This window comes from Rousettus aegyptiacus, unplaced genomic scaffold (genome assembly GCF_014176215.1).
Source record: "Rousettus aegyptiacus isolate mRouAeg1 unplaced genomic scaffold, mRouAeg1.p scaffold_m13_p_10, whole genome shotgun sequence".
NCBI lineage: Eukaryota > Metazoa > Chordata > Mammalia > Chiroptera > Pteropodidae > Rousettus > Rousettus aegyptiacus.
The window spans coordinates 2,345,200-2,369,574 of NW_023416285.1; the positions used below are offsets into that span (position 1 = coordinate 2,345,200).

At 62.1% G+C, this 24,375-nt stretch overlaps 1 protein-coding gene across 2 annotated transcripts in view; it reads right to left on the minus strand.

Moving 5' to 3' along the window:
• Positions 1-24,375, minus strand: part of SORCS2 (sortilin related VPS10 domain containing receptor 2) — a 219,332-nt gene that overhangs the window by 14,797 nt on the left and 180,160 nt on the right. For both annotated transcript variants that reach the window (XM_016127118.2, XM_036227467.1), the window contains exons 9-18: positions 20,036-20,215; positions 17,697-17,843; positions 12,951-13,053; positions 9,553-9,629; positions 6,417-6,508; positions 5,417-5,524; positions 4,753-4,873; positions 3,850-3,983; positions 3,009-3,137; positions 764-935 (exon numbers count right to left, since the gene is read on the minus strand). In XM_016127118.2, the coding sequence (XP_015982604.2) occupies positions 764-935; positions 3,009-3,137; positions 3,850-3,983; positions 4,753-4,873; positions 5,417-5,524; positions 6,417-6,508; positions 9,553-9,629; positions 12,951-13,053; positions 17,697-17,843; positions 20,036-20,215 (1,263 nt within the window). The remainder of the gene's footprint in view (positions 1-763; positions 936-3,008; positions 3,138-3,849; positions 3,984-4,752; positions 4,874-5,416; positions 5,525-6,416; positions 6,509-9,552; positions 9,630-12,950; positions 13,054-17,696; positions 17,844-20,035; positions 20,216-24,375) is intronic.

The window sequence follows — 24,375 nt, forward strand, 5'->3', positions numbered from 1 at the left end:
GCACAGGGGTCGGTGACATTTACATTCTTGATACTTTTAATGTGTTTTCCAAATGTTTTATAATGAGTATATATTGTTTTTAAAATCAGAAGAAACATTATTAAAGAAAGAAAGAAAGACTAGGAGACCGGGAAGAGATTCATACGTGCGTACACTTCTGTGCACATTTCTCTGTCATCTATCTACGGGATTTGCCTTTGGTTGTGGGATTATGAAAAATAGTTGGACTTTTTCATTTTCTACTTTTTTTTAAAGATTCCAATTAAGTAAATTAATATAATTAGAGGTTTGAAAAACCCGACTGCCACCCACCAGAATGAGTGACTCACACACTGCAGTCCAGCACATACACACACAAATGCACGCACACACGCACAAGCACACGTGTACACGTATACGCACATGAACACACATGCACAAATGCACATGCATACACACACATGCACAGTGCTCACACATGCGCACACACATGTGCACATGCACAAGGCACACATTCACACGTGCACACACACACACAATGCACACACACGTGTGGAACGCCGAGCTTCCCTTTGCCACGCTGGCCGCCCTTCCATGATCTCCCTAATGCTGTGCTATTCCCTGGTCTGTGTGTTTCTGTCATTGTCCGGCGCTGGTCTGGCCCCGCGAGGGGATTTCCGGCCCGCCGCTGGCCCCCGCGGTTGGGACCCAGACGCCGCCTGGAGGCCTGGGCGGGAGGGGGAGGGGGACACCCGCGCATGCGCACGGCGGGCGGGCCGCTCACCTTCTCCTGCCGCACCACGAACAGCACGTCCTCCCCGGGCCTCACGGCCACCGCGTCGCCGCGGATGCTGACCTGCAGGCCCCGGGGCGGCATCAGGGGGCACTGCAGCTGGGCCGGGCTCTGCCGCAGGTCCACGCCGCCCTCGCACACGCTGGACGCCACCTTCCGGTACCTGCGGCCAGGGAGCCGGTGGGGGGGACGCGCATGTCACCGAGGGGCGGCTCGTGGCTCAAGACCTCCCTGCTCCAGCTCCGTCGTCCTCCGTCTCCACCTGATGGCTATTTCCACCCCGTTTTAGAGACGAGAAAACTGAGGCCCAGAGGAGGGGACGGATGACCACAGACGGCAGAGGCTGCCTCAGAGTCACCTGGGCGTTTCCTTGATTTGATCGTGTCACTTGTGATAACAACAGTGGCCGTCCCTGTTGCTGAGGGGCTGGCTGAAGGGGCCAGTCTGAGTGCTGTGGCCTTGCTGAGAAATGTGGTCCCCGGGAGGACAGAGTGGCCAAGAGGGGCTGGGGTTCAACCTTGGCCTGGCCACTGACATGCCACACGGCCGTGGGCAAGTCCCCCGCTGGGGCTCTGGTTCCCCGTTACCTGACTTGCCGGCTCGTTCATGCAACACCTGTTGACTGAGCATCTACCACGAGCCGGTCCCGGGGTACGGGGTGACTGCGCGCAGCCCCGCCCTCACAGAGCGCAGTGTCTGGTGGCAGACACAGGCCTCCTCGAACCACCCCACACAGGTGGAACCATGACTGTGACAGGCACTGGGGAGGGACGGGCGGGCAGACCCGATGGCCCAGGGGAAGCCTTGCCGGAGAGCACCGGAAAACCGCCGCCCGGTGGCACCACTGGACCTGCCACCTGTGACACTCCCTCAGGCGGCCACCGCGGCCTGGGCCTGCCCACCTCCACAAGCCTGGCGCCCCGCCCCCTCCTCGCGGCTCAGCCACGGACCGAATGCTGGGAGGCCTGCCATGCGGACACTCTGATTACTATGGAATAAAATACACGCTGAGAGCCACACGCCTGCAGCACCGTGGTGCCCAGAGTGCAGACGGTGCGAAACGAAACCCTTTGCCCTTCGGGCCCTGGCTCTGACGCTCCAGATCAGAGCCCCTGCTGGTCAAGCCCTGGTGGGCGCAGTGGAGTGACGGCTGTGGCTGCCTGGCGCTGTGACGGATGACGGATGGACGATGGATGGGTGATGGCTGGACGGGTGGTGGGGTGGGAGGAGCAGCGAATGAATGAATGAATGAATGAGTGGATGGATACAGGGATGGAAAAATGGATGGATGGACGGATGGATGGAAGGATAGGTGGACAGACAGATGGGTGAATGGATGGGCGGACAGAAGGATGGACGAGTGGACGGACACACAGATGAAGGGCGGATGCTGGTCCTGCCTCCTGCTTCCTTGGGCTCCGCACTGCCTCTTCCCGGGGGCGGTAACGGTGGTTTTCTGATAAGGCTTTTTTCCTCCCTCTTAAAATGTCCTCAGAGTGAGTGGGGACTTTTAGATCGAGTGTGCTTTGGGCCCCCTGAAGCTTCGGGTTTGCAGCTTACGTCTACCTGACATTTTTACATGACGTTAACCCTTTACAAACAATGTGCTCACTCAGCCTCTGGTGGAGGAAGAGCATCGTAACTGCTCACACCTGCCGAGCAGGTCGCCCTCACGCCCGGCTCGTTCATCACACCGCACGCCGAAGGAAAGCCTACCACGCGTCACGGAGCTTGAAGTCCAGCAAGGAGGACAACTAGGCGAGTGACAACGAAAACTAAGAACCGGATGTGGCTATGACAGAGGTGAGCTCGGGGCCCATGGAGGGTGGTCAGGGAAGGCTTCCTGGAGGAAGTGCCATTCAAGCTGAGACTGAAAGGGAGAACGGGCAACTCCGGCCCACCTCAGGGCCACCTCACTTGGGTAGGGAGGTCCTGACGCTGGGGGGACTTGGAAGGACCAGGGCAGGGGCGCTGCTGCCCCGGGCGGGCTCACCCTCTCCAGCAGGTGTGAGCTACGAGACACCTTGGACCTTCTCTGCCCATTGTTCTTTGTTCAGAGGCAGATCAAGGTGCGTTTTCTCCCTGATGCTGACCCACGTGGGCTCAGGTCGGGGGAACCCTGCAGGTCCATGCCCAGGTACTGCTCAGGAGCCCCGGCCGGCAGGACGTGCTCAGCCTGGCTTCTGCCTCCGGACGCCGCACGGGCAGGCGGATGAGGCGAGGCCCGCACACTCACCCGAGACTGTTGGTGTAGGTCTGGCCCAGGACACAGTCATCAGGGGGGGACAGCGGGTTGAACCAGAAGTTGGCAAAGCACTGGCTGGCGTCAGACTCTGAGGAGGGGGAGCGCTCAAAGCCGTAGTCGCTGCGGGGGGCAAAGAACAGGGCTCTGGAGGCAGACTGGGGCGGGGGCTTCACGGAGAGGACACAGAGGCAGGTCCACACAGCCCTGTCCCAGAGGGGAGGGGCCTGAAAGCCCGCAGTCATGTTCCAGGTGAGCGGGAAGCCAAGGGGATTCTGGGAACTCACAAGAGCGCACTGACCCCAGCCCGAGTGTCCTGGAGGGCCGCCTGGAGGTGGTGAGCCGAATTGCAAAGGAAGAGCAAGGACAGCCAGGGGACGCGAGGGGAGGGCCACTGCAGGGGTGACCAGCCCCTTCAAGGCTGGTGCAGGGGGACACAGGCGGAGGTGGCTGGGCCGTAAGGGTGAGCGGGCTGGCGAGGGGCAGAGCAGGGTTGGGAGGCGAGCCGGAGGGCCAGAGGCCTCGGGCCAGGGTCTGGAACTGGGACGTTCTCCTGCGGGCAGCGGGCGCCGCAGGCGGCTGTGAGGCGGGCGGGGGCGTGGTCGGGGCTCGCGGCAGCGTCCCTGGGCGGAGGACAGGGCCCGGCCGGGCACGGCTCGTGCCCAGAATGGCCGCAGCTAGTCCCGGCTTCTCCTCCCACTGGTGGCGGTTCACAAACACGTCCAGGCGTTCTTAACGCCCCTTGCTGGGGTGGGGGCCGGACACAGCGACCCGGCGCCGAGACCAGGGCCCGGAGGCGGGGGCGCCCGGCCCCCCGCGCAGGCGCCGCGCTCACCACAGGAAGTCCGCGGCGCCGCACTCGCACACGCGCGTCCTGAGCACCGACGTGAAGCTCCGCCCCTTGGTGCACCAGGCCGCGGGCTTCCGCTTCCGGAAGCTTCTCTGCTGGCCCATGAGACAGCGGTCGCCCTGCGGTGGCAGCATGGAGAGGGGGGAGGTGTTTGTCCCCTTTCGCCGAGGCCCAGGAGGGGAAGTGGCCTCCCTGAGGTTGAGCTGGAGCAGCCCCCCCCATCCGACCCCCCAAGTATCACTGAGCGCCATCTGGGCCTGCGAGGTCACGCAGCAGCTAGAAGCAGGGCCCAAGGGTGCCAGGCCCTGGGCAGGAGCTGGGATGGGCCACAGCCTTGAGGGCTCGTGTGGGCGCACAGTAGGTCCTCAGTCCATGGTGAGAACAGCCCCCCCTCCCCGTGGGCGCTGCGGCAGCAGCAGGGTGGGGTCCTCAGCACCTCCGGAGTCCCCTGTGATCCCGACCCCATGCCACCCGTGGGGCACAGCCTGGCACCCACTGCGGCGGAGGCCATCTCAGGGCTTAGCCATCCCCCTGAGCGGGAATGTTACACATTTCGCTGCAGGAACATTTATGAGCTGAGATTATGGGGTGGGGGCTGCCCCAGACCCCACCGGGGTGTCAGGTCACATACAACACATGCGTCCATGCAACATTCCTACAACCCGAATCATCCTGGATCTGGGCGCGTGGCTGGGCTGGAGCCTGGGGCCTTGTGTCCCCTGAGAGTGAGCCCAGAGCAGCTCGCGAGCCGAGAAGGGGCCAGAAACCCCCAGGAGGTCGGTTCTGGGAGGACTTCCGGGGGATGGGGGCAGGGAGGAGGGGCTCCCGCGGGCTCCCATGGCCTCCCGGGCAGGGACCCCAGGCGGAGTTGGGCCTGCCTGCGCCCACCTGCAGGTTGGTGAGGTCCCAGGAGCTGTAGTCCTCCTCGCCACACGGCCTGGAGAACGAGGGCCGGAAGTCCACCTTCACCAGCTCCCAGTCGGAGCGGAAGCTGATGTGGCCGAAGATGCTGGGGGGCGGGGCGGGGGGAGGACAGGGAAGCCGCCTTATTCGGGCCGGTCCCCACAGTCCCCACGGTGCAGACTGCCTTCCCTCTGGCCTGGTCCCCATCTGCACTGTGGCGGAGTGACACAGCTCTTCTCCCTGGGCCAAAACGGCCACTGGCTACGGCCTCAGGCCCACCTCCCGGGCTAGGGCTGCGGGGCTGGGCTCACGACCTGGCTCCGCCCTGCACCGGCCTGTCTGTGTCTGGTCCTCACTGTGCGACCTGCCTGAGTCCTTTACAGGTGCCAAAGCTGATGATAATAACAGCCAACTCGAGTCGGGGAAAGGGCAGAGGCCCAGGGCCAGCCCTCGAGTCTCGGTTCCACCCCTCCACAGGCCGTCAGTGTCCTTGAACGTGGACACAGTGGCACTTCCCAGGGGCTGGGGGGATAGAGAACACCGGGCAGCAGAGGCGAAGGGGCAGGTGTGCGGGCGAGGTGGGAGTGAGGGCGGGGAGGAGCCGGGGCCCTGGGCGGCCCCACCACAGCCTGCCTCTGCAGTCACTCACGTCATGACCAGCGTCTCCTCCCCTGGCTCGCTCAGCAGCCCGTCCACAAACACGGAGGTGCTGGTGAAGTTGTGTGTGCTCCAGCTGAGGCCCTCGTCCACACTGAACCTGCCAGGAGAAGGGATGTGGCCATCCGCAGGGCAGGCGGGAGCACTGACCGCGTCCAGGACCGGCCGCCCCGCTGGCCCCAGGTCCAGCTCAGTGTCCTGGCCACAACAGGGCCCCTACTTCGCTCTCCTGGAAGGGCACAGGGGCCACCTGCCAGCACTGAGTGGCATCTACCGGTGCTTAGCAGCACCACGGCCAGAAAGTCCTGGGTGTGCTGTCTGGGTGCCCGGACTGCAGAGTCATCTGGGCCTTGAGAACACCCAGTTCAGCCCCACCCGATGCCTGAGCCCGGCCCAGGGGCTGCCAGGCCAGTGACAGCACTTTACTGCCTTCCAGTGCAGCATTTGGTGGTGCTGCCAGTTAGCAGTGCAAAAGGCTCTTTTTCAGACTAAAGTGATACTGGCTTCCTGGCAGCTCACCCCACTCTGCCTTCTGGATCCAGAGTTCACAGCTGCCTACACTTCCCCTCTATGGCTCTTCAGATGTCCGAAGGTGACACCAAACCCACTCTCTCCTGGGCACATGCTGCTGGCTTCCTTGTCTGGCCCCACCTCCTCCACTTAACTAATTCCTGTTGATGTTTAAAAGTCACCTCTTCTAGGAAGACCTCCTTTCTTCCCCAGACTGGGGCGGGGACTCCCTCTGGGCCCCACAATCGTCCCTGTCTCAGTCCAGCCAGGCTGCTTGGTCATTTCCGGTTTCCTTGTCTCCCCACGACCAGCTGGAGCAACAGCTGGGGTAGGGCGGGCCCGGCCTGCCCCCGCCCCCAGCTGCTGGAGCCGAGTGTTGGCGTCCTGGGCCCCACAGGGAGGCCGTCCTGGGGACGGTTCCGGGGGCCCCGCTGGAGAGAAAGGGCCCTGCCCGCCATGCCTGTGCTGGGCCCCGACGTTACTTGAGGATCTTCAGGGGGATGGAGGTGTCCTTGATGGCCACGATGACACCACCATGGTCCAGGTAGAGGACGTGGTGCTCCTCCTCGAACACCTGGGGGGGAGTGGGGCACCCTGAGACGGGTCGGAGGTCGTTCGGGGCTGTGGCCCACTCGTGGGGGCAGAGCTGGGGGCCCGGGCAGAGGCCAGCTCCCACGCCAGAGCTGCTCTGAGGGCTGCTGTCTCCCCAGGCCACCCCATGCTCCCCCACACCGCCCAGGCTTAGTTCCCGGGGACAAACGGGTGACGGATGGTGCTTTCTAGACCCGTGAGGTGAGAAAGGAAATTGCAAATCAGCTGCACGTGGCCCTCTCTGCGTGGAAACTCGTGCACCAAAGCGGCCAACAAGCCGCAGGTGAGGCAGAAGGCACGGGGTGTAGGGAAGACACATGCACATCAGGAGCCAAGGCTCAAGCGCTGCCTCCTCCAGGAAGCCCTCCCTGGTGCCAGAGCGCTAACTTGGGATCTCCCCAGATACGTCCGCAGTGCTCACTGCTGCTGACCCACCGCGGCGGCAGGGGACCAGAGCGGTGGGGGTGCCTGGGCCCTGTGCCCTGACCATTAGCTCGGGAAGGTGCTCGGACAAGCGGGCTGCCCGAAGCTGCATTCACACAGACAGAGCTCCCTGGGTGAGGGAGGTGGCGGCCTGCAATTTTCAGGGTTCTGTGAGGAAGAAACTTTCATGAGTCTCCTCCCCCTCCCCCTCCCACCAATGGGTCCGGTGTTCCAGGTGAGCTCTGGCCGTTGGGATCCGGGGTACACCAGGTCTGGTGCCCAGGAGTTCACAGTCCAGGGGCAGACCCCCGAGGAGGCAGACCACCTCCACACGGCGACTCGGGCCCTCGGACACCAGCAGTGAGGGGTGCCATGGGCTGCCCCTCCACCAGGTTCTGGCCCAGTGGGGGATGAACGACGTCCAATTCCAGTTAAATTCGAGACCTGAGTCCCTGGCCCCTGGCGGAGGGGCCACCGGGTGAGGAGAGGCCAGGTGGGCAGGGGCCCGGAGCGGGGAGAGCTGAGCGTCCAGGGGCAGGAAGTGCTTGCTGGAGCCGGGGTGCGGGGCAGGCAGAGGGGCCCAGGACACGGCGGCATGGGCACACGTGTCAGGTGACGGCGAGACACTGTGTCTCATTGGAGAGTGATGAGAACAGACCTCCCTTTCCTCAGGTGCTGGGCGGGTCCCCGCGGCCCGGCTGCTGCCGAGTGGGCTTTACCTCCGAGGCACCGCGGCCCTCGACCCTTGGGGACCAAGCCCGCAGGAATACGGGACACCTCCGGCCAACCCAGGGGACCCCCACGGACAGTTCCACCCTCATTAGCCTGGGGCTCTGGAAGAGGGCTCAGGGTCTCCCAAACCTGGCCAGCGAGATGAACAGGCTTTGAACACCCGGCCAGGCCCAGGCAGCAGGGTGAGGGGCAGGTGGCCCCCACCCCGTTCCTCGCTTTCCGGTGCCCCCACACCCTGAGCTCAGGGCTCCTGGAATGCCTGCTGGCTACTGTTTTTTTTCCTTTGACCACCCCAGGGAACTCGCGTTTGGAAAATGTTAGGCTGGTCAACAGCACACGCATCGAGTTCTCCCAGACATGGTTGGTCACGTCCTTGGTAACCTGGCCCGAGCTCGCCGGGTCATCTTGTCCTCCCTGCCTTCGTCCCACCTTGTTGACTGCTCCCTTGTCCCCAAGTGAACCCCAAAACCCAGCTCCAGCAGCTCTCGCTGCCCAGACACACACACGGGCGCCCCCTCCTTCCCCAGACGCACAGGACCCCCCTCCCCCCACGTCCCCCCTCACTTAGGAAGGAACAAGCGCCCCGAGGCCCAGCCCCGCACTCAGCACTTGAGCGGGCATCCCCCCATTTAATTCTGACATCCCCGGCTTTGAAGTCTGAGCAGGGGGCCTGACAAGTGTGGCCAGCGTGAGTCCCTGGCCATGGCTCCTACGGAATGTTAAGCCCGCCCGTTTCACCCCTGTCTGTGAATTCTAATGAGGGACGGGTCCGCCAATGAACGGACAGACAGTGACCTTTAAGCAAGTGCAGACAGGCCTCACCAGTTCTGTGAAATAGAAATATTATAACACGATAAATCTCTTTTGCCCTTTTCAAAATTCCTTGTTTCCTGCACATTATCACAAAGCATCTGGGTCTTAAACCAAGGCTGCGGGTCACGTGCCACTTTGGGGCTAACATGTCTGTCCAGAGGGCCGGCTGGGGGAGGGGCTGTCACTGGGGAACTCGGGCTGCAAAAGAGTGACCTGGACACGGAGCTGCTCACGGGACAGGGAGGAGGGATGCTCCCAGGGGAAGAGGGCCGCTCCCAGGGAAGGCCCTTCCTATGGCTTAGAGCGGCAGCTGCCCCTGCCCAGAGCTGGCGGAGCAGACGGGGCCCTTTGTGCTGTTGCCGTTGGAAGGAGCCGTGAGCTCCCTGCGGGCGCTGCACAGAGCGGGGACCCCCTCGCGGGTCAAGCTGGCCATGGGGGACCCCTGCGTGGGTTGAGCCGGCGGTGGGGGCCACTTGCGGCAACACGGCCGTCCCCTGCTCTTCCTCGCTTCCTCTGCTTCTTGATTCGGGCCCCGGGCCCCGTCAGACTCCCACCCTGCGATGTCTCCCAGGGGCCTCACCCAGACTCGCCGTGGCCCCCAAAACCCGCTCTTTCCTCATCCACATCTCTGCCGTCCACCGGCAGCCTCCCCTGCCAGAACGGCGAGGTCGTCTGTGCCCCCCACTTCCTGGCCTCGGGGCTCCCGGGGTGCTCAGCCCGAGCCCCCCGGATGCCCGCGTGGCCTCCTGCCAGGCGTCACCCCCACTCTTGTTCCTGGCATTTATCCCTTTGCTCGGCGTTCACAGCCACGTGTCTGACCACGTGGAGGTGTGCGTCAGGTCTGCGGCCCCCGGGAGTGGCCATCAGAACGGCCAGTGGACGGGGCCGGCCTGGCCCGGCCTTGCCGTTTGGACGGTGACACAGTGTCCCCTGTGTGTCCAGCGCTCAGGCTGGGACGATGAAGCAGCACGACTCAAAATGCCTCTGGGGGGGGGCAGGGAGTCACAGAACACATCTCCCAGAAGCCCCCGTGGGACGGGCCCCTCCCTGCCACCTTACCTGCCGCCAGGTGTGCCCACAGTCCGACGTGATGTACATTTCCTCCTTATACTCCACCAGCTGTGAGCCCAGGTTCCCTGGGCCGGAAGAAAAGGGGCAGGACTGCTCTTAGGGTCAGCCAACTCCCCGCGCACCAAGGTCTGAGCCCAGACGAGTCCCCAGATGAGGGTACGTGTGCCTGGTCTGCGCCTCGAACCGCGAGGCTGCCCGGCGTTGTCTGGGGATGGCCGTGCTGGCACTCTGGTCCTCGTCTGTGCGGCGAAGGACTAACCTTGACCAAAGAAAGCCAGCCTCGGGCGGCTCGGGCCAGGCCCAGGCACAGGCAGCGCGCAGCCCCTCAGGGGCCCACGGGTGACAAGTGTTTTTCCAGAATGAGAAGTGTGGCGAGGACGCGGGCCGGGGGGCCCAGCCCGGGGTCGTGGAGGCCCTGGGGCTCACATGGGGGCAGGACCCAAATGGGTTTGCATTTGGAGTGGCTGCAGGGGAGGCAGGTGCAGGGGAGACCGGAGGCGGGTCCAGAGTGGCGCGGGGCAGTCTGGGCGGGCGGACGGAAAAGCACACAGTAGGTGTTCATCAACTATCTGTTGAGCGGATCTTGGAGGATGGTGGGGCCCAGGACTCCTCCTCAGCCGTGGTTCACTTGGGCCCCTGTACCTGGGGTCACCAGCCTTGAAGGCCACTCTCCTGGGCCCAGACTTAATCCTGGGGGTGGTGCCAAAGTGGGCGGAGCCCCGACCCAGTGTGCGAGCTAAGCCCCCTGACAGAGGTGGAAACCGAGCCCAGACAGACTCCCACAGAAAAAAACAGGGGTCCCCTCGGAGACCACGGCTCCAGGAGTCACAGTGGCTTCCGGAGCCGGGCAGCCTGCCCTCAGCCGCCTCCTGGCAACGGTGGATTCCAAGGGGCTGGACCTGGCCGGCCTCTGCTGTGCCCCGGTGACCTCGGCAGGGACCGGGCGTCCCCAGGAAGGTGGGGACCTGTGGTGAGGACACTGAAGCCGTCTGGCTCTCTCCAGAGCCCCCGAGGCCCCGCTGTGGGCAACACTCTCAGAGTGTCTGATCCAGAGTCAAGTCTGGACATCGCTGGGAAAGTCCACAAAGGGTGGATTGTCCTCATGGATGAGTCGGCGTGAGCTCCAAGCAGAGTGGCAGAGAGTTTGTGTGCCCGGCTTCTCTGAGGTCTGACCAGGCACCCATGCATGCACGCATCCTCCATTAGTTTATTTACTGATCCATCCATCTACCCATCCATCCATTATCCACCCATCCTTCCATTATCCATCCATCCTTCCATCCACCCATCTATCCATCCATCCATCATCTGTCCATCCACTCATCCGTTACCCATCCCTCCCTTGTCCATCCGTCCGTCCATCAGCTGTGCACCCACTACCCCTCCATCACGCACTCATCTCTCCTTCCTCGCCCCTCCCCGCTGTGCATTCCTGCACTTCCCCCGCACGTGCCGAGTGGCAGCTCTCCGCCCAGCCTGTGCCCCGCTGTGGAGAGTCGGCGCTGAGGCGACGTCGGCCGCTGCCCCCAGGGAGCCCCCGCTCCCGCGGGGGGAGGGCGCCCTGCAGTGGCACGCAGGGCCAGGACGTCCGGAAGCCCGAGGACATGTGAGAGCAGAGACGGTGGATGATCGGGGGGCGATTCCTGCGGGGAGCAATGCCCGAGCTGCACCGCGATGCCGCGCAGTGGCCAGCGAGGGGAGAGGAAGGGGGCGGCCGGGCGAGGGCACGGCCAGGGGACGGCATGGAAGTGGGGACACCCAGGACGAGGGGCTGCGGGGCGGGCCCTGGACTGGGGGCCCTTCCACGGGCCTGGCCAGCAAAGGGCCGGAGGGACGGCTGCCGAGCGAGGGGGGTGAGCGAGATGCCTGCGTGAACAGCCAGGGCGCGCTGCGGCCGAAGCCCAGCGGTGCCGACGGCTCGCCCCGGCCCCGGCCCCCGCGTGGGCTCTGGCTTGGGCACGCCGCGTGTGGACGATCCCGCCTCGGCCCAGGAGGCCATCCCCGCCGTCTCGACGCGGCCATGCGCTCGCCCGTTTGTAAGCCGCCGGCGGAGCCCCTCCTGGGCCAGGCTGTCCTTGGTGCTGGGACTTGGCGAAGGGCCGGACGTGGCGTCCGGCTCTGGGTCTGGGGCTCACGTCCACCCCCCCGTGCTGGGGCAGAGGGTGGGGTCCTGGGTTCAGAAAGCTGTGTGTCCTGGCCCATGCCTCAGCCGTCCTTGCTCTGACAGGGGCAAGAGTCTCAGTCTCTCTGTGTCATACGCAAAGTGGGCATGCAAAGCCTCGCCCAGCCCTTCCACACACTGGCCAAGTGGCCTAGGACAGGCAGTTCAGTCCTTGGGGGCCTTGGTTTCTGCACATTGTCACGGGGCACAGTAGCCCCCCATCTGAGAGCTGGGGCTCCGAGGGGCTGGGAGGCCCTCTCAGGCTTGTTGCGATGTTCTGGAACTCGGTGTCTGGCGGGGAGGAGGGGCCGTGCATGACCCCCACTGAAACAGTGAGGTCCTCCCTTCCTGTTTACCGGCGGTGCCCAGGGCTCCTCCCCCGTGCCGGGGCCCAGCGCTGGGCACAGGAGGGGCTCGGGACGCCCGCACCAAGAGGAAAGTCAGATGCCAGCCACTGCCTGGCCATACGTTTTTAAAAAATACTTTTTATTTCGAACAATTCTCCTGACTCCAGTAAACCTTACTTTAAGGTTTTCTTGGATCGGCGCCCACTTGCTGATCCCGGAGGAGGGTCCCGTTTGACGAGGTAGACAGACACGGTCACGACTTATGCTCTGCCTCCCCCCCTCTCCAGGGACCAGTGAGCGTCGGTCGGCCTTGACACGAAGCGTCCCCTTGTCCACCCATCCTGCTCTTTATTTATTTGCCGTTTTGTTATTCACCCGTCCATCTGGCTCTCTGTTCTTTCCACTATCCAACTACCCTTTCGCCCGCCCTCCCACCATTGACCCAGTCCTCCCTCCCTCAGTCGGCCATCCATCCATCGCCCATCGGCCGCCCACCCAGCCCTATCCGTCCATCCATTCACCCACATCTGTCCACCATCCATCCATCCATCCACCCATCCATCATCCATCCATCCACCACCCGCCTATCCACCCGTCTTCTATCCATCTGTTCACCACCCATCCGCACGTCCATCTACCATCCATCCATCCATCTGTCCATCATCCATCCATCATCCACCATCCAAACACCATCCCATTTGGCCAACGCGTATCACGTGCCCAGGGTTTTCCCTGAGAGCTGAGCTTCCTGGAGATGTCGCTGCCCCCCAGTGTGCCCACCATGACCCAGGCCCACGGCCGTCCAGGTTTACCCTTGAGAACAGAGCTCCCTCATGCAGTGGTGGCTCCTGCCACCCAGAGGCAACGGCGGCTCCTACCTGCGCCCATGATGAGGCCTGGGGCGTTGTCCTTGGTGTGCACAGTGCCCGACACGTAGGGGTTGTCTGCCCAGCGCAGGTGCAGGTGCAGGTGGCAGTCCGGCTGCAGGGGGGAGAAAGGGACCCACAGTCAGCACTGGGGTGGCAGAGTGTCCCTCAGAACGGCAGGACTGAGGCCAAATCCACCCCTGTGGCTTCTGAGGTGGGAAGGCAAGGCTAGGAGTGCCTCAGGGGAGTGGACGGAAGGTGGGAAGAAGCCCTGGGGCTGACCACCAGGTGAAGGCCATCAGGTCCGGGTGAGGTGACTCTGCTCGTGGATGAGGCCAGTGGGCTTCTCCAAGGGAGACTCGCCTAGCCTGGGTGCTGGAGGGGTGGGTCTCCCAACACGCAGTGCTGGGCCATAGAACGTGATTCCTGTAGCCTGTATGGGCCACCCCCACACCCACCAGTCCATCCATCCATCATACATCCATCCATCATACATCCACCCACCCATCCATCATCCACCACCCACCCATCCATCATACATCCATCATCCACCATCCATCCATATCCATCCATCCACCCACCCACCCACCATCCATCCATCCATCCTTCCATCCAGCCACCTACCCACCCACCCACGCACCCATCCATCCACCCATCCACCCATCCATCATCCATCCACCCACGCACCCATCCATCATCCATCATCCATCATCCATCCATCCATCATCCATCCATCCATCCACCCATCCATCATCCATCCATCCATCCATCCATCCATGCATCTATCCATCCAGAACCTTAACTGGGGGCCTTGTATGTGACCACGTTAGCCTGGGCCTCAGGGCACAGCCATGGGACACTGTTACCTGTGCTGGAATTCCTCTGGCCTGGGGCGTGGGCAGGGCGGCGTCATGGAGAAGGTAGGGTTTTGAACCCTCGCACTCTGTCTTAATGCTGTGTGACTCTGGGGAAAACGCTTACTGTCTCTGTGTCTGTTTCTTTCTCTGTGAAATGGGGCAATACCCTCTGCTTTGCAGGGTTACTGGATTAACACAGCACAGCTTCTGGAGATAAAGTGGGGGTCCAGCCGCCCCGGACCCTGGTTCTGCCTAATTGCTTACTGATGAGAAAAGTAGTAACTGCCTTGGCACTGCTCTCTTTTTTCTGAAAAAACCTCCAGCTCAGAGAAGCGAGGCCATTCGAGCTCCACATCGGTGCTGTTACTCCATCTGCTGAAGCCCGAGAAACGGCTTCTCTCCTCATTTGGGGTTTTTATAGTACTTTTGTCTGGTCCGCGAACTAAGTACATTTAGATAGATCATCCCAAGTTAAAAATGAAGCTGTTCCGTCAACTGGAGGTTGATCTGGGCCCGACCCGGCTGGCGACGGGCTTTCCTGGCGGCTCTGGGGCTTCACCAGTGCGGCGGGCACCGCACGTACTGGGTGACCCGGCTCAGGCGAGGCATCCAGAGCAGGGGCCTTCGGAGCCAGGTGGTTTCCGGGGCTGGCGGCGGGGCAGGGGGATGGCAGGTGGGGCTGATGGACAAGGGGGACAGGGTTTCTTTTCGAGGTGAGGAAAATGCCCTACGTGGACCGAGGTGGCCACGCACAGCTCGGTGGCTGCACGAACCCCACTGAACCGCACACTTTGAACGGGGGGACCTTAGGGTGAGTTACCCCTCAGGAAAGCCGTGGGAATGAAAACGGAAAAGGCGGCAAGTTCAGCGGAGGGGAGGCCCCGCCCTCTGCAGAGGCGCGCCGTCGAATCGCATGCCGTGGGCCGGAGCCCCTTGGGCCCTGGGCGGGAGCCCTGCCCCGGAACTCTGGGATCCAACGGGACGAACCCGCCCCATGAGACCTGCGGGATGATAAGACGTTGCTCCTTCTGCATTTCTCCTGGTTGGAAGGCTGGCTGGGGAGGTGATACCCTGGGTGAGACAATCCGGTCCTCTCCCCCGCCTGCCCAGTGACAGACACGAACGGGAGGGCTGTCCAGGGCAGGGGGGGTCCTGGCACCCCCGCGGCGGGGCCAGCGCCAGCTGCAGAGGGAGCTGTACGTCTGGGGGAAGAGGGGTCCCCCAGGAATCCGGCGCTCGAGCCCCCATTGGCAGGCGCCTGGGCGGAGGGTGGTGGCGTGGGCCTGCTCTGGTGCCCGAGGTTTCTGGGCAGGACAGACAGGGCCTGGGGTGGCCCGAGCTCCTGGGCTGGTCTCCTTGGGCTACAACCAGCCTTTCCCCTGTCCCCTGACGCCCTGTGGACGTAATGTCACTGACCGTGTGTGCAGCGAGCAGAGCCAGTCAGAAGCGCTGCCTCCCAGAACCAGCCGCTCCCCGTCCCCAGCCCACTGCCTTCTGCCCTGGCTGCCGGGCACCTGCTCAGGCTACTGGCGGTCGGTTACGGCCCACGGGACGCTGGCAGGTGCAGGCAGAGCCCTGGTCCCCTTTGGTGCCATGGAGGGCCACACGGATGTCCCAGCTGGCCCCCGAGCCCTGGGGGTTCCCTGCTGGACCTTACAAAGCTCCTCCCAGCTGAGTCTGCACCAAGCAGGTGCAGAGTGGGGCGGGCCAGGCGGACCTGGAGGGGCTCTCTGCAGGTGGCATGGGTCCGCGAGCATCTGATGCCGGGGCTGGTGTCAGAGGAAGGCGGGTCCTCTGGGGTGCACACAGGAGACCTCAGAAGCAGGCTGGTGCCATGGGAGTTGGTGCTGAACGCCCCAGTTCTGAGGGAGGGGGGCCTGGGTACCTGCAGTGCTGGGCGGGGGTTAGGGGGGCCAAGCAGGGGCCACATTGACCCAAGCCCCCCACTCGGCCCCTTGGCATGCAGTGGCAGCTGGTGCACTAAAGAAGTGTCCCCCTCGATCACGAGAGACTCGGACAGAGGCCACACTCCCTGCCTGCGTGAGCAAGGGGACCCGCCCGGCCAGACACACCACTTCCTGACTCAGCCTTTGCCAGGGAAGTCACTGTCGGCTGCGAAACGAATGGGCTTTCATCCTGAGCAAGACCTAAACGGCTTCGAAACCGCCGTCCAGGCGCGGTCGACCGTCCCGACACGCATCTGGCCTCACCACTCGTCCGTTTAAAAAGGTCCCGTCCTTCCCGAGTTACCGGGCAGAGCGCCAGCCCCCAGGCTCAGGGAGACAGATAACCGTGAGCCCGAGATGTGGGAAAACAAGACAGAGACATCGCGTGTGCGGCAGGATCCCGACTTTTCGACACGCAGATGAGCTAACGGCGCGTGAGGAAAGACGCCCGGCCTGGCATTCCTGGGCGACGTGCTTGCTGCCGCACCTCGCCTCCCTTCAGGACCTGTCTTTTCCCTAGTGTTCCGCGGTTAGCAGGGACCCCTGTTATGATCAGAAACAGACTCTCAAGTGCAGTCCGGCCTGCTCATCGCGGGGCGGCGGGCGGCGGGGGGCGCGTGGCTGGGGGAGGGACGAGGCCGAGAAGGAACCCAGCTGGTGGCCGGGTCCTGCCCTGCGCCCCGGGCCACACAGGGAGCGGAGCGGCTCCCTCTGCTCTAGCCTTCCGCGCCCAGCGGGGTCCCCGCGCCTTTGTTCTCCCTCTCCTCTGCGCTCTGAGCCCCGCGGCCCGCCCGCCTGAGGCCACGCTCTCCACGCTTTGCTCCCGCTTTGGTTACTGTAAGGCCGGGACATAAATCTCCCGAAGGTTATCTCTTCGCCGGGCTGCGTCGTCATCGCGGACAGGAATCTATTCTTAGCACAAACTCACTTTGACAGATTAATGTGGCTTAACTTTGCCGAGGATGATACAAAAATTAGCCCTTTCACAGCGGTTCTGTTCTCGGAGGGTTTTTACAAGCAGCAGGTAATTAATTCCCCCGGCGGGTGGGCAGGTGTTGTTATCCTCTGTCTTCGCAGGAGGGGGGCTCATGCTCAGGCGAGTGGCAGCCCCCTCCCGGTGAGGGTCGGCTCAGGCCTGCTCACAGCTTAAGGGGACTCTGTCCCTGCCCCCGGGAGGCCGCCAGGGAGCCCCACGTGGGTCAGTGTTCCCTGTCTAGAGGAAGGAGGAGCTGATTCTGCCCTGATCAGCTCCACGCAATGGGCCCTGGGCCCTAAAAAACAGGCTCTGTTAATCTATCGACAGAGAGAGGCAGGTGGTGGGTAGGTTTTGGCACCCTCAGAACCGAGCGCTGCCTGTGGGGGCTTCAGGCCAGAGAGGAACAGACAGAGAGGTGCAGGTGCCCAGCAAAGGATTCCCAGTGGGGCAGCCTGTGCCCCTATTTGTGTGGAAGGGCACCGCGGGGTGGCAGGGCCGGCCTGGAGCTCGTGACATGAGCCCAGGCCCCGCTGCACAGGTAGAGTGTCCTTCCTGGTCCGGGAGGATGGAAGAAATGTCAGCTGAGCAGGCTTGCCACATCCCTGCTGCCCTCCGCTCCCGCCCTGAGATGGGGCCAGGGCTGGTTCTGGGGAGGGTGCCGGACGCTGGACATGGCGAGCAGAACCCCGACGTCGGCCCCTGCGGACGTGTGAGCAGCACCCGGCTGCCCCGCCACACGCCTGTTGTTTGGGGGTGCTCTGTTACCCAGCAACGTGGTGGCCGGAGCTAACGGATGCCCCTCCCGCTCTGACCTCCAGCTAAGTCGCCTGCACAGCGAGGGGCTTCCCGTGACCCTCCCCACCGCGCCGAGATCTCGGGGTTCCTGTCCATCAGATGGCCCTGCGTGGACGTCACTGTCTGTGACCTTCGAGTGCTTGGCCCCTCGCCACAGGTGAGGGACGTGAGCAGAGACACTCACAGGCTTGCAGTTGGTTGGCTTCCCGTTCATGTCCTCGCTGGGCGGCCTCAGGTGACCCCAGTCGCGGCCCTTGTTGTAGGTTATGAGCGTCACCACCTTTCCGTCGACTTTCTGGTTTGCCAAGAAGACGCCTTTCACGCCACGGACCTGGGACAGAAACCAAGGAGGACCGTGAAGCCCTGTCCGGGGCGCTGGTGGCCGGGCGTCCTGTGTGCCTGCCCCTCGCCGAGAGCCCTGTGTCCACGGCCCACGTCACCCCGCCGACAGCCCCAGAGCCGAAGCCGACTCCACACCCCGGAGGCGAGGGACGTGGGGGGACGAGGCTCCACGACTGCCGAGCTTCGACCCGAAGGCCCTCTGTTTGACCCCAAGGCCAGGGCGCTTCTCATGACACTGAGCAGCGGTCTGTGCTCCCAGCTGCAGACGCCGGCTGAGCTAGCGAGCAGAGCCCTGGTCCCCGGCACGGCCACCCTCGCAGCCACCCCTGGTCCCCATCACAGCCATCCTCATGGCCGCCCCATCTTCGGGCCGAGCTCCTGGTTCAGAGCCCCCATGCCCCTGCCCCCCTCCTAGGGGATGCACAGGACCCTGACCAGTAAAATCGCCTCTGGCCTTTCCTCCAAGATCCCCTCGGCTCAAGCCTGCAGGAGAATGCTAAGTGGCGAAGACGGGGCTCCCCGCTCACCCCGCCTGCCCTGGATGGGGTTCACTCTGCCTTCAGCACCCCGGGTCAGCCCTCCTGGGGGCCCAGGCAGGACGGCCCCGGTCGGTGGCTGCAGGTCGCACGTCAGCATTTCTCCACAGGGACGACCCCTTCCTGCCAGCCCCTGGGCGCGGCGGCCTCAGACGCGGCTCCCGGGTCCCACCTGCGTCTCCCCCCCGCCCCCCGCCCCTTCCCTGTGGTCACCCCGGTGACCTCCCGACGTCCCCTCGCTTCGTGGTCTTCGGGGCTGGGTTGCTGTTCCTGGCTCCTCGGCTGGTTAACTTCTGATGGGCTTCGAGGCAGCCCGCACCCCCTCCTCCGGGAAGCACGCCCTGACTGCCGCTGCAGCCCGGCCAGTCGCCCCCCGGCGACACCCCGCCGTCCGCCTGGCCCTCGGGTCCCCGTCCCCAGCCTCACAGGGGCGGCAGGCACGGTGTGCCCTTGAGGAACCGGGCAGGGCCACCGTCCAGCGCTGGGAACCAAGACGCACCGCGCTCATTAGGCCACTGCGGGCGTCCCGGGGGCTCCTCACGGGTGTGAGGGAGTAGCTCGGAGGTGGGTGACCGCGCGAGGCGGAGCCGGCCAGCGGGGAGCAGCTGGACTCTGGCTGGTGGACGCGGCTGGCTCCGGTTCCCGCCTGCTTCCAGCCTTTTCTGGGACTCAGGTTCCTCAACCGCAGATGAGCCGAGGGCCCCCTGCCCCCTGCCCTCCCGGCTGTGGTGGGGACGAGAACAGAGGTGACCGAGGGAGTCCTGGTCCAGGCCGAGCCGCCGATTGATGTTCGTGTCACCCCCGAAACAGAAGGAAGCTGGGGATGGGTGTTGTGGGCGGGGAGAGCCCGCCCGGGGCCAGGAGCCCCTGTTGTCACGTGACTACAACCAGCCAGAGGCTCCCAAATGAGACCTGCGAGAGTGGGACCCCGGGGAGGGCTCAGGGCGGAGAGAATCAGCACCCCCAGCGGGGTGGCCCCAGGCTCTGTGATGGGAGAGGGGAGAGGAAGGAGGGAGGAGCCGAGGGGTGAGGGAGATACAGACAGACAGAGGCCAGATACGGAGGGGAGGGACGAGGCGGCCAGGCGAGGGGCGGAGCTGGACAGGGGTAGAAAATGGGGGGCCGGCAATGGGGCGGGGGTCACAGCCCTTTTCCTCTGGCCAAACCCGGCCTCGGCCTGGTCTTGTGCAGGCCAAGAGACCCAGCAGTGGCGTTGTAGGGGAAGCTTATGGTCTAGGCCGTGACGGGAACCACTAATGCCAAACCCCAATCAGCCAAACGCGTCGCCCCCAAATAGCCCCATCCTTCTCACTCACAGGCCTGTGTACGAAATCCGTGCTCCACTATCGTGTTTTGAAATTTGTCACAAAAAGCACGTGATCCCTCGCTCTGGAACTGTCTACGTGGTCCCGCAAACCAAACACTTGGCCCTTTGCAGAAATGCTTGCAGGGGTGAAGGAAGGGGAGAGGGCGGGGCAAGTGCAGGGGTGGGGCCTGGCCCCCCACACCCCGGGGGTCCCTGCTGCCCCCACGCCCTGGGGGTCCCCACACGCCCCACAGCCCGGGGGTCCCCGCAGCCCCCACAGCCCGGGGGTCCCCGCAGCCCCGCGCCCCGGCGGCCCCGCAGCTCCCCCCGCACGCCCACCTCCAGGATGTCGATGACCACATCCTCCTCCGCCTGCCGTGAGCTGCGCACGCCCTCCAGCACCAGCGTGTAGCGCTCGCCCCGCGGGCCGGACTGGTACAGGTTGTAGGTGTCCGTCTGGTGCCACTCCTGCACGGCCACCAACACCTGGCTCTCGTCCGTGCTGATGATCTGCAGATCCTGGGGGGCGGGGCGGGGACGGCGCGGGGTCAGAGGCGGCCTGGGGGGCGGCGGCCGGCCTTGGTCCCTGGGGGGGGGCTCTCCCTGAGTCGGGCAGGCCGAGACGCCCGCCCTGGCTCTGCCCTCTCGGCTCCGTGGCCATGGACAGTCCCTTTACCTCTCTGCGCCTCCATTTTCCCACCTCCAAAAATAGGGTGACAGTGTGCCCCTCTGCAGTAGGCTGCAGAGGGGGCCGCCCAGGCACTGGGTGTGACACAGTGCGGCCCCCTCCTCCCGGCCCCATGTCAGGCTCTGCCTGTCTGTCCCTGCGTGGGGAGGAGGGCTTCCTCCTCCGTGCACCCCAAGACTGTCAGAATGCACCCCCAATGTGTTCTGAGGTGGGGGTGTGTCTCCTCCCCAACCCTGTCCCCATTCTTCCTGAGGGTCCGGCAAGCCGTCTGGTGCTCGTCCACTCGGCACGTACCCCTGAGGCACCTACTGTGTGCCAGGCACTGTTCTAGACACTCAGGCCCAGCAGGGAGCCATGCACGACCTCTGTCCTTTGGAGCACCCACTGGCTCACGTCCAGGGACGCCACCGCCATTGCCGTGTAAGCTGCCTATCCCTGGCCCCTCCGTGCCTGCCCACGCTGGGGGGTGGGGGGAGTCACAGCCATGGCCGTCCCCACACCCCACCCCCAGCAAGGACCCAGGGCCGTCCTCAGCAGATGGTGCAGCGCAGTGCCCTTGGGGGCCGAGGACAGGCCACTGGCCCAGCAGTGGGGTGGTAGCCAGGGCCGAGGCTCCCAGCCGTGGGCCCCCGCGGCCACTCCCCCCACGGCTGGCATGGCTTTGGGATGCGCGCCCCGTTATGTTTCCTCATCTGATGTTAGGGCGTTAGAGCAAGTAGTTTTCTCTCTCTGCCCGGGCAGAGCACAGGCTGGTGACGGCCCCTTCCCCTCCTGCCTGGCCCAGCCGGGCCCTGTGAGGCCCAAAGAAGCGGCCTTGCGGGAAAAGGGTGCCCGGTGTGAAGTGCCTGCGATGTGCCTCGGCCAGGGAGGGCCCCAGTGGCCAAACTGCAATGTGTCCATCTTACTGCCTCAGTGGGCAAGGGCGCTCCATGGGCCAGGGCCACGGTGGTTCTGGGCGCTGGGTGTGCCCGGCCCCCGAGGGCACAGTGAGCATTCAGTACATTGCTACGGCACTAATTCAGACTGCCTCCTCCCCCGCACAGGGGTAAAGGTTCACACAACCTGGGTAAGTGTTTACTGTATCTGGGAAACAAAGAAACAATGTATAAAGCGTCTATAAGCTGCCTACGATGCCACCCCCAGAAGGACCTGATGATATCATTTTAAAATGTTTCCTTTGGGCTGTTCCCAAGCATGATTCATATGTTTTTTTCACGTCTGGTGTGTAGCTTGCTTTTTCACGTTATATGGGGAGCATTTTCCTTGTCATTACAATTATTTATAAACACCAACGCTAATGACCGCATGATACTCTACTTTGTGGACGTAGCACATTTCACAACTGCTTCCCTACTGGGCGGCCTTTAGCGCCTCCAACATTACGTGCAGAACAGCCGTGAACTTTCCTGCAGGTCGTTACCTGTCTGCTTATTTCCTTGACTCAAATTCCAAGAAGGCGAACAGCTGCGTGGGAAGGCAGGCACATCCCAAGGCTCTTGTTACGTGTTGTTAAACTACCTTCCTGCGGCAGGGGTGGCGGGCGCTCATCTCATCACATGCATGCCAGCATCGAGAATGGTCTTTTAAAAATCTTTGCTGGTTAGAAAGTGATAACACGTAATGTTTGCTTTAATTTGCATTTGTTATTCTTTTTTTTTTTTTAAGAAGACATTTGTTGACTCCATTTTATTGACTCCATTTTTAAACAATGACCATGAAACACAATCACACACTTGTGTATGCGTTTGTAGGTACATATGCGTGTGGTCTGGAGAACTAAGAGGAAGGAATGCCGAGGTTGCCGGTATCTGTCATCAGGTAGAACTAGGTTTGATTTTCAGTGACAGGAGCTGGACGGAGGGGGCGGGACTAACGTAAACAAGCCGGAAGTATGTCACAGAAGTCCAGAGGTAGAGAGTGCAGTACAGAAGCGCTACGAAGTCACCAGCGACAGAGGCACCTTCTGAGTTCCCATCCCGCTGTCCCGTGTGATCCACAATGACAGCTAGACCTCCAGCCATACTGACGTGGGAGGCAGCAGGAAGGGGGTGAGAGAGAGAGAGAGAGAGAGAGAGAGAGAGGCTTCCCATTCAAGGAAGGCTCTGAGAAATCGGCCAAGACAATTCCACTTACATCTCATTGGACAGATTTTAGAAATACGATCACATGTGGCTGCAAGGGAGGCTGGGAAATGTAGTCCTTTAGCTGGCAAGCAATGTGCAATCTAAAATTTGGAGCATGTTAAACCAAGAGGAAGGGGCAGAACGAAGGTGGAGAAGTCTCTAGGAGTTTCTACAACGGTCACCTCGAGGAATGAGGAAGTGAGATTTTTCCTAGAGAGGAGAGATGGAGAAGCGAGCAGGTAGAAATGGCACAAATATTTCTGTTATTATTCCTTTAGTTGTAACTGTATTTTAAAGAAGTAATTTTGGAAAGCTTAAAAAATGATTAATACGCATGCTATGGAAAATTTCCCCATAGAGTTTTACACGAAATCCACAGAACAGCCTAACGAACCAACGCCGTCGTCATATTGTTTTGGCACTGTGAGGCTCACCGCCTCCCGGCTGCCACGGCTCCCGCTGAGAGGTCTGCTGGTCTCATTAAAGGCCACTTAGCTGTGACGAGTCGCTTCTCTTGCTACTCTCGAGATTCTCTTTGTCTTTCAACAGTTTGATTATACTCTGTCTCAGTGCGGAGCGCTTTGTGTTTCCATGACTCGAAGTTCATCCTCTCTCTTTAGATATTTACATGTGTGTCTTTCACCAATTTGGGGAAGTTTTTGGCCGCTCTTTCTTCAAACAAGCTCTCTGGCCCTCTCTCTCGTTTCTCCTCCGGGACTCCCGTAACGTGCGGGTGAGTCCACTTGGTGGTGGCCCTCGGGCGCCTCAGAGTTTTCACTTTTCTTTCATCTTCTGTCCCTTGGACTCAGTAATCCCAACTGTGCTGTCTTGAAGTCTCTTATTCTTTCTTCTGTTTGCTCAACTCTGCTTCGGAATCCCTCTAACGAACGCTCCCATTTCAATTACTGGGTTTTGCTTTTGTTTTTGTTTTAAGCTCCAGAATTTCTTTTGGGGCCCTTTCTATGTTTTCTATCTATTTTTTTTTATATTTCCATTTCGTCCTTACATTGTTTTCTCGACTTTCTCTATGTCTTCCTCCAGTTCTATGAACATCTTCAAGACAGTCGTATGAAAGTCTTTGTCTAGTAGGTCTGCCGTCTGCTCTTTCTCAGGGACAATTTCCAATGGTTTATTTTTTCCCTTCATATGGATCATTCTTTCTTTGTATGACTCTTGACTTTGTTGTTGTTGAAAACTGGACATTTGCATACGATAATGTAGCAACTGTGGAAATCGGATTCTTCCCTCTTTCCCAGGGTTTTCTGTTCTGTGTTTTTGTTTCTGTTTTTGATTATTGCAGGCTGTGTCTGAACCAGGCATCAGCCTGAGGTTTAAACTCGGGTTCTCCTTAGGTCTCTTCTGAGCCTGCGTGTATCCCTGGGCATGCATGGCGACTTTCTAAATCCTTCCACATACGTGGTAGCTTCTAAATGTCCCAGTCCTTGACTATCTGGCTCCCAATAAAGAAAAGAAGGAAATAGAGCAGAGTGGGGAGGGCAGGTTCTGGCTTTTTAACTCCCTTAAAAGCTGCCTTAGCCAGCGGTAGTTGTGACGACGACTGCCCGGCGGGATGTTTGCACCCTTCCCAGTCAGCAGAGCAACCAAGAACCAGGGCGCAGACTGCCACCGCTCAGAGGACGAGGTCCTCGTGCCCCCTCTGGCTCCTGCGGGCTATGCTCACATGCTCCGGGGGTCTGTGCGCAGCTGCCTGCCATGGGGCTGGGGCGGGGGACGGGCAGCCACTACCATGGTGAAAAAGAGCTAAAACTGGAAACTAATGTGATTTACCATCCAAACATCCCCTGAGAGCCACAAGCCTCTGAACAGACGCCAGGGTTCCGAACGCGAGCGGACGGCCGCGGCCCCGC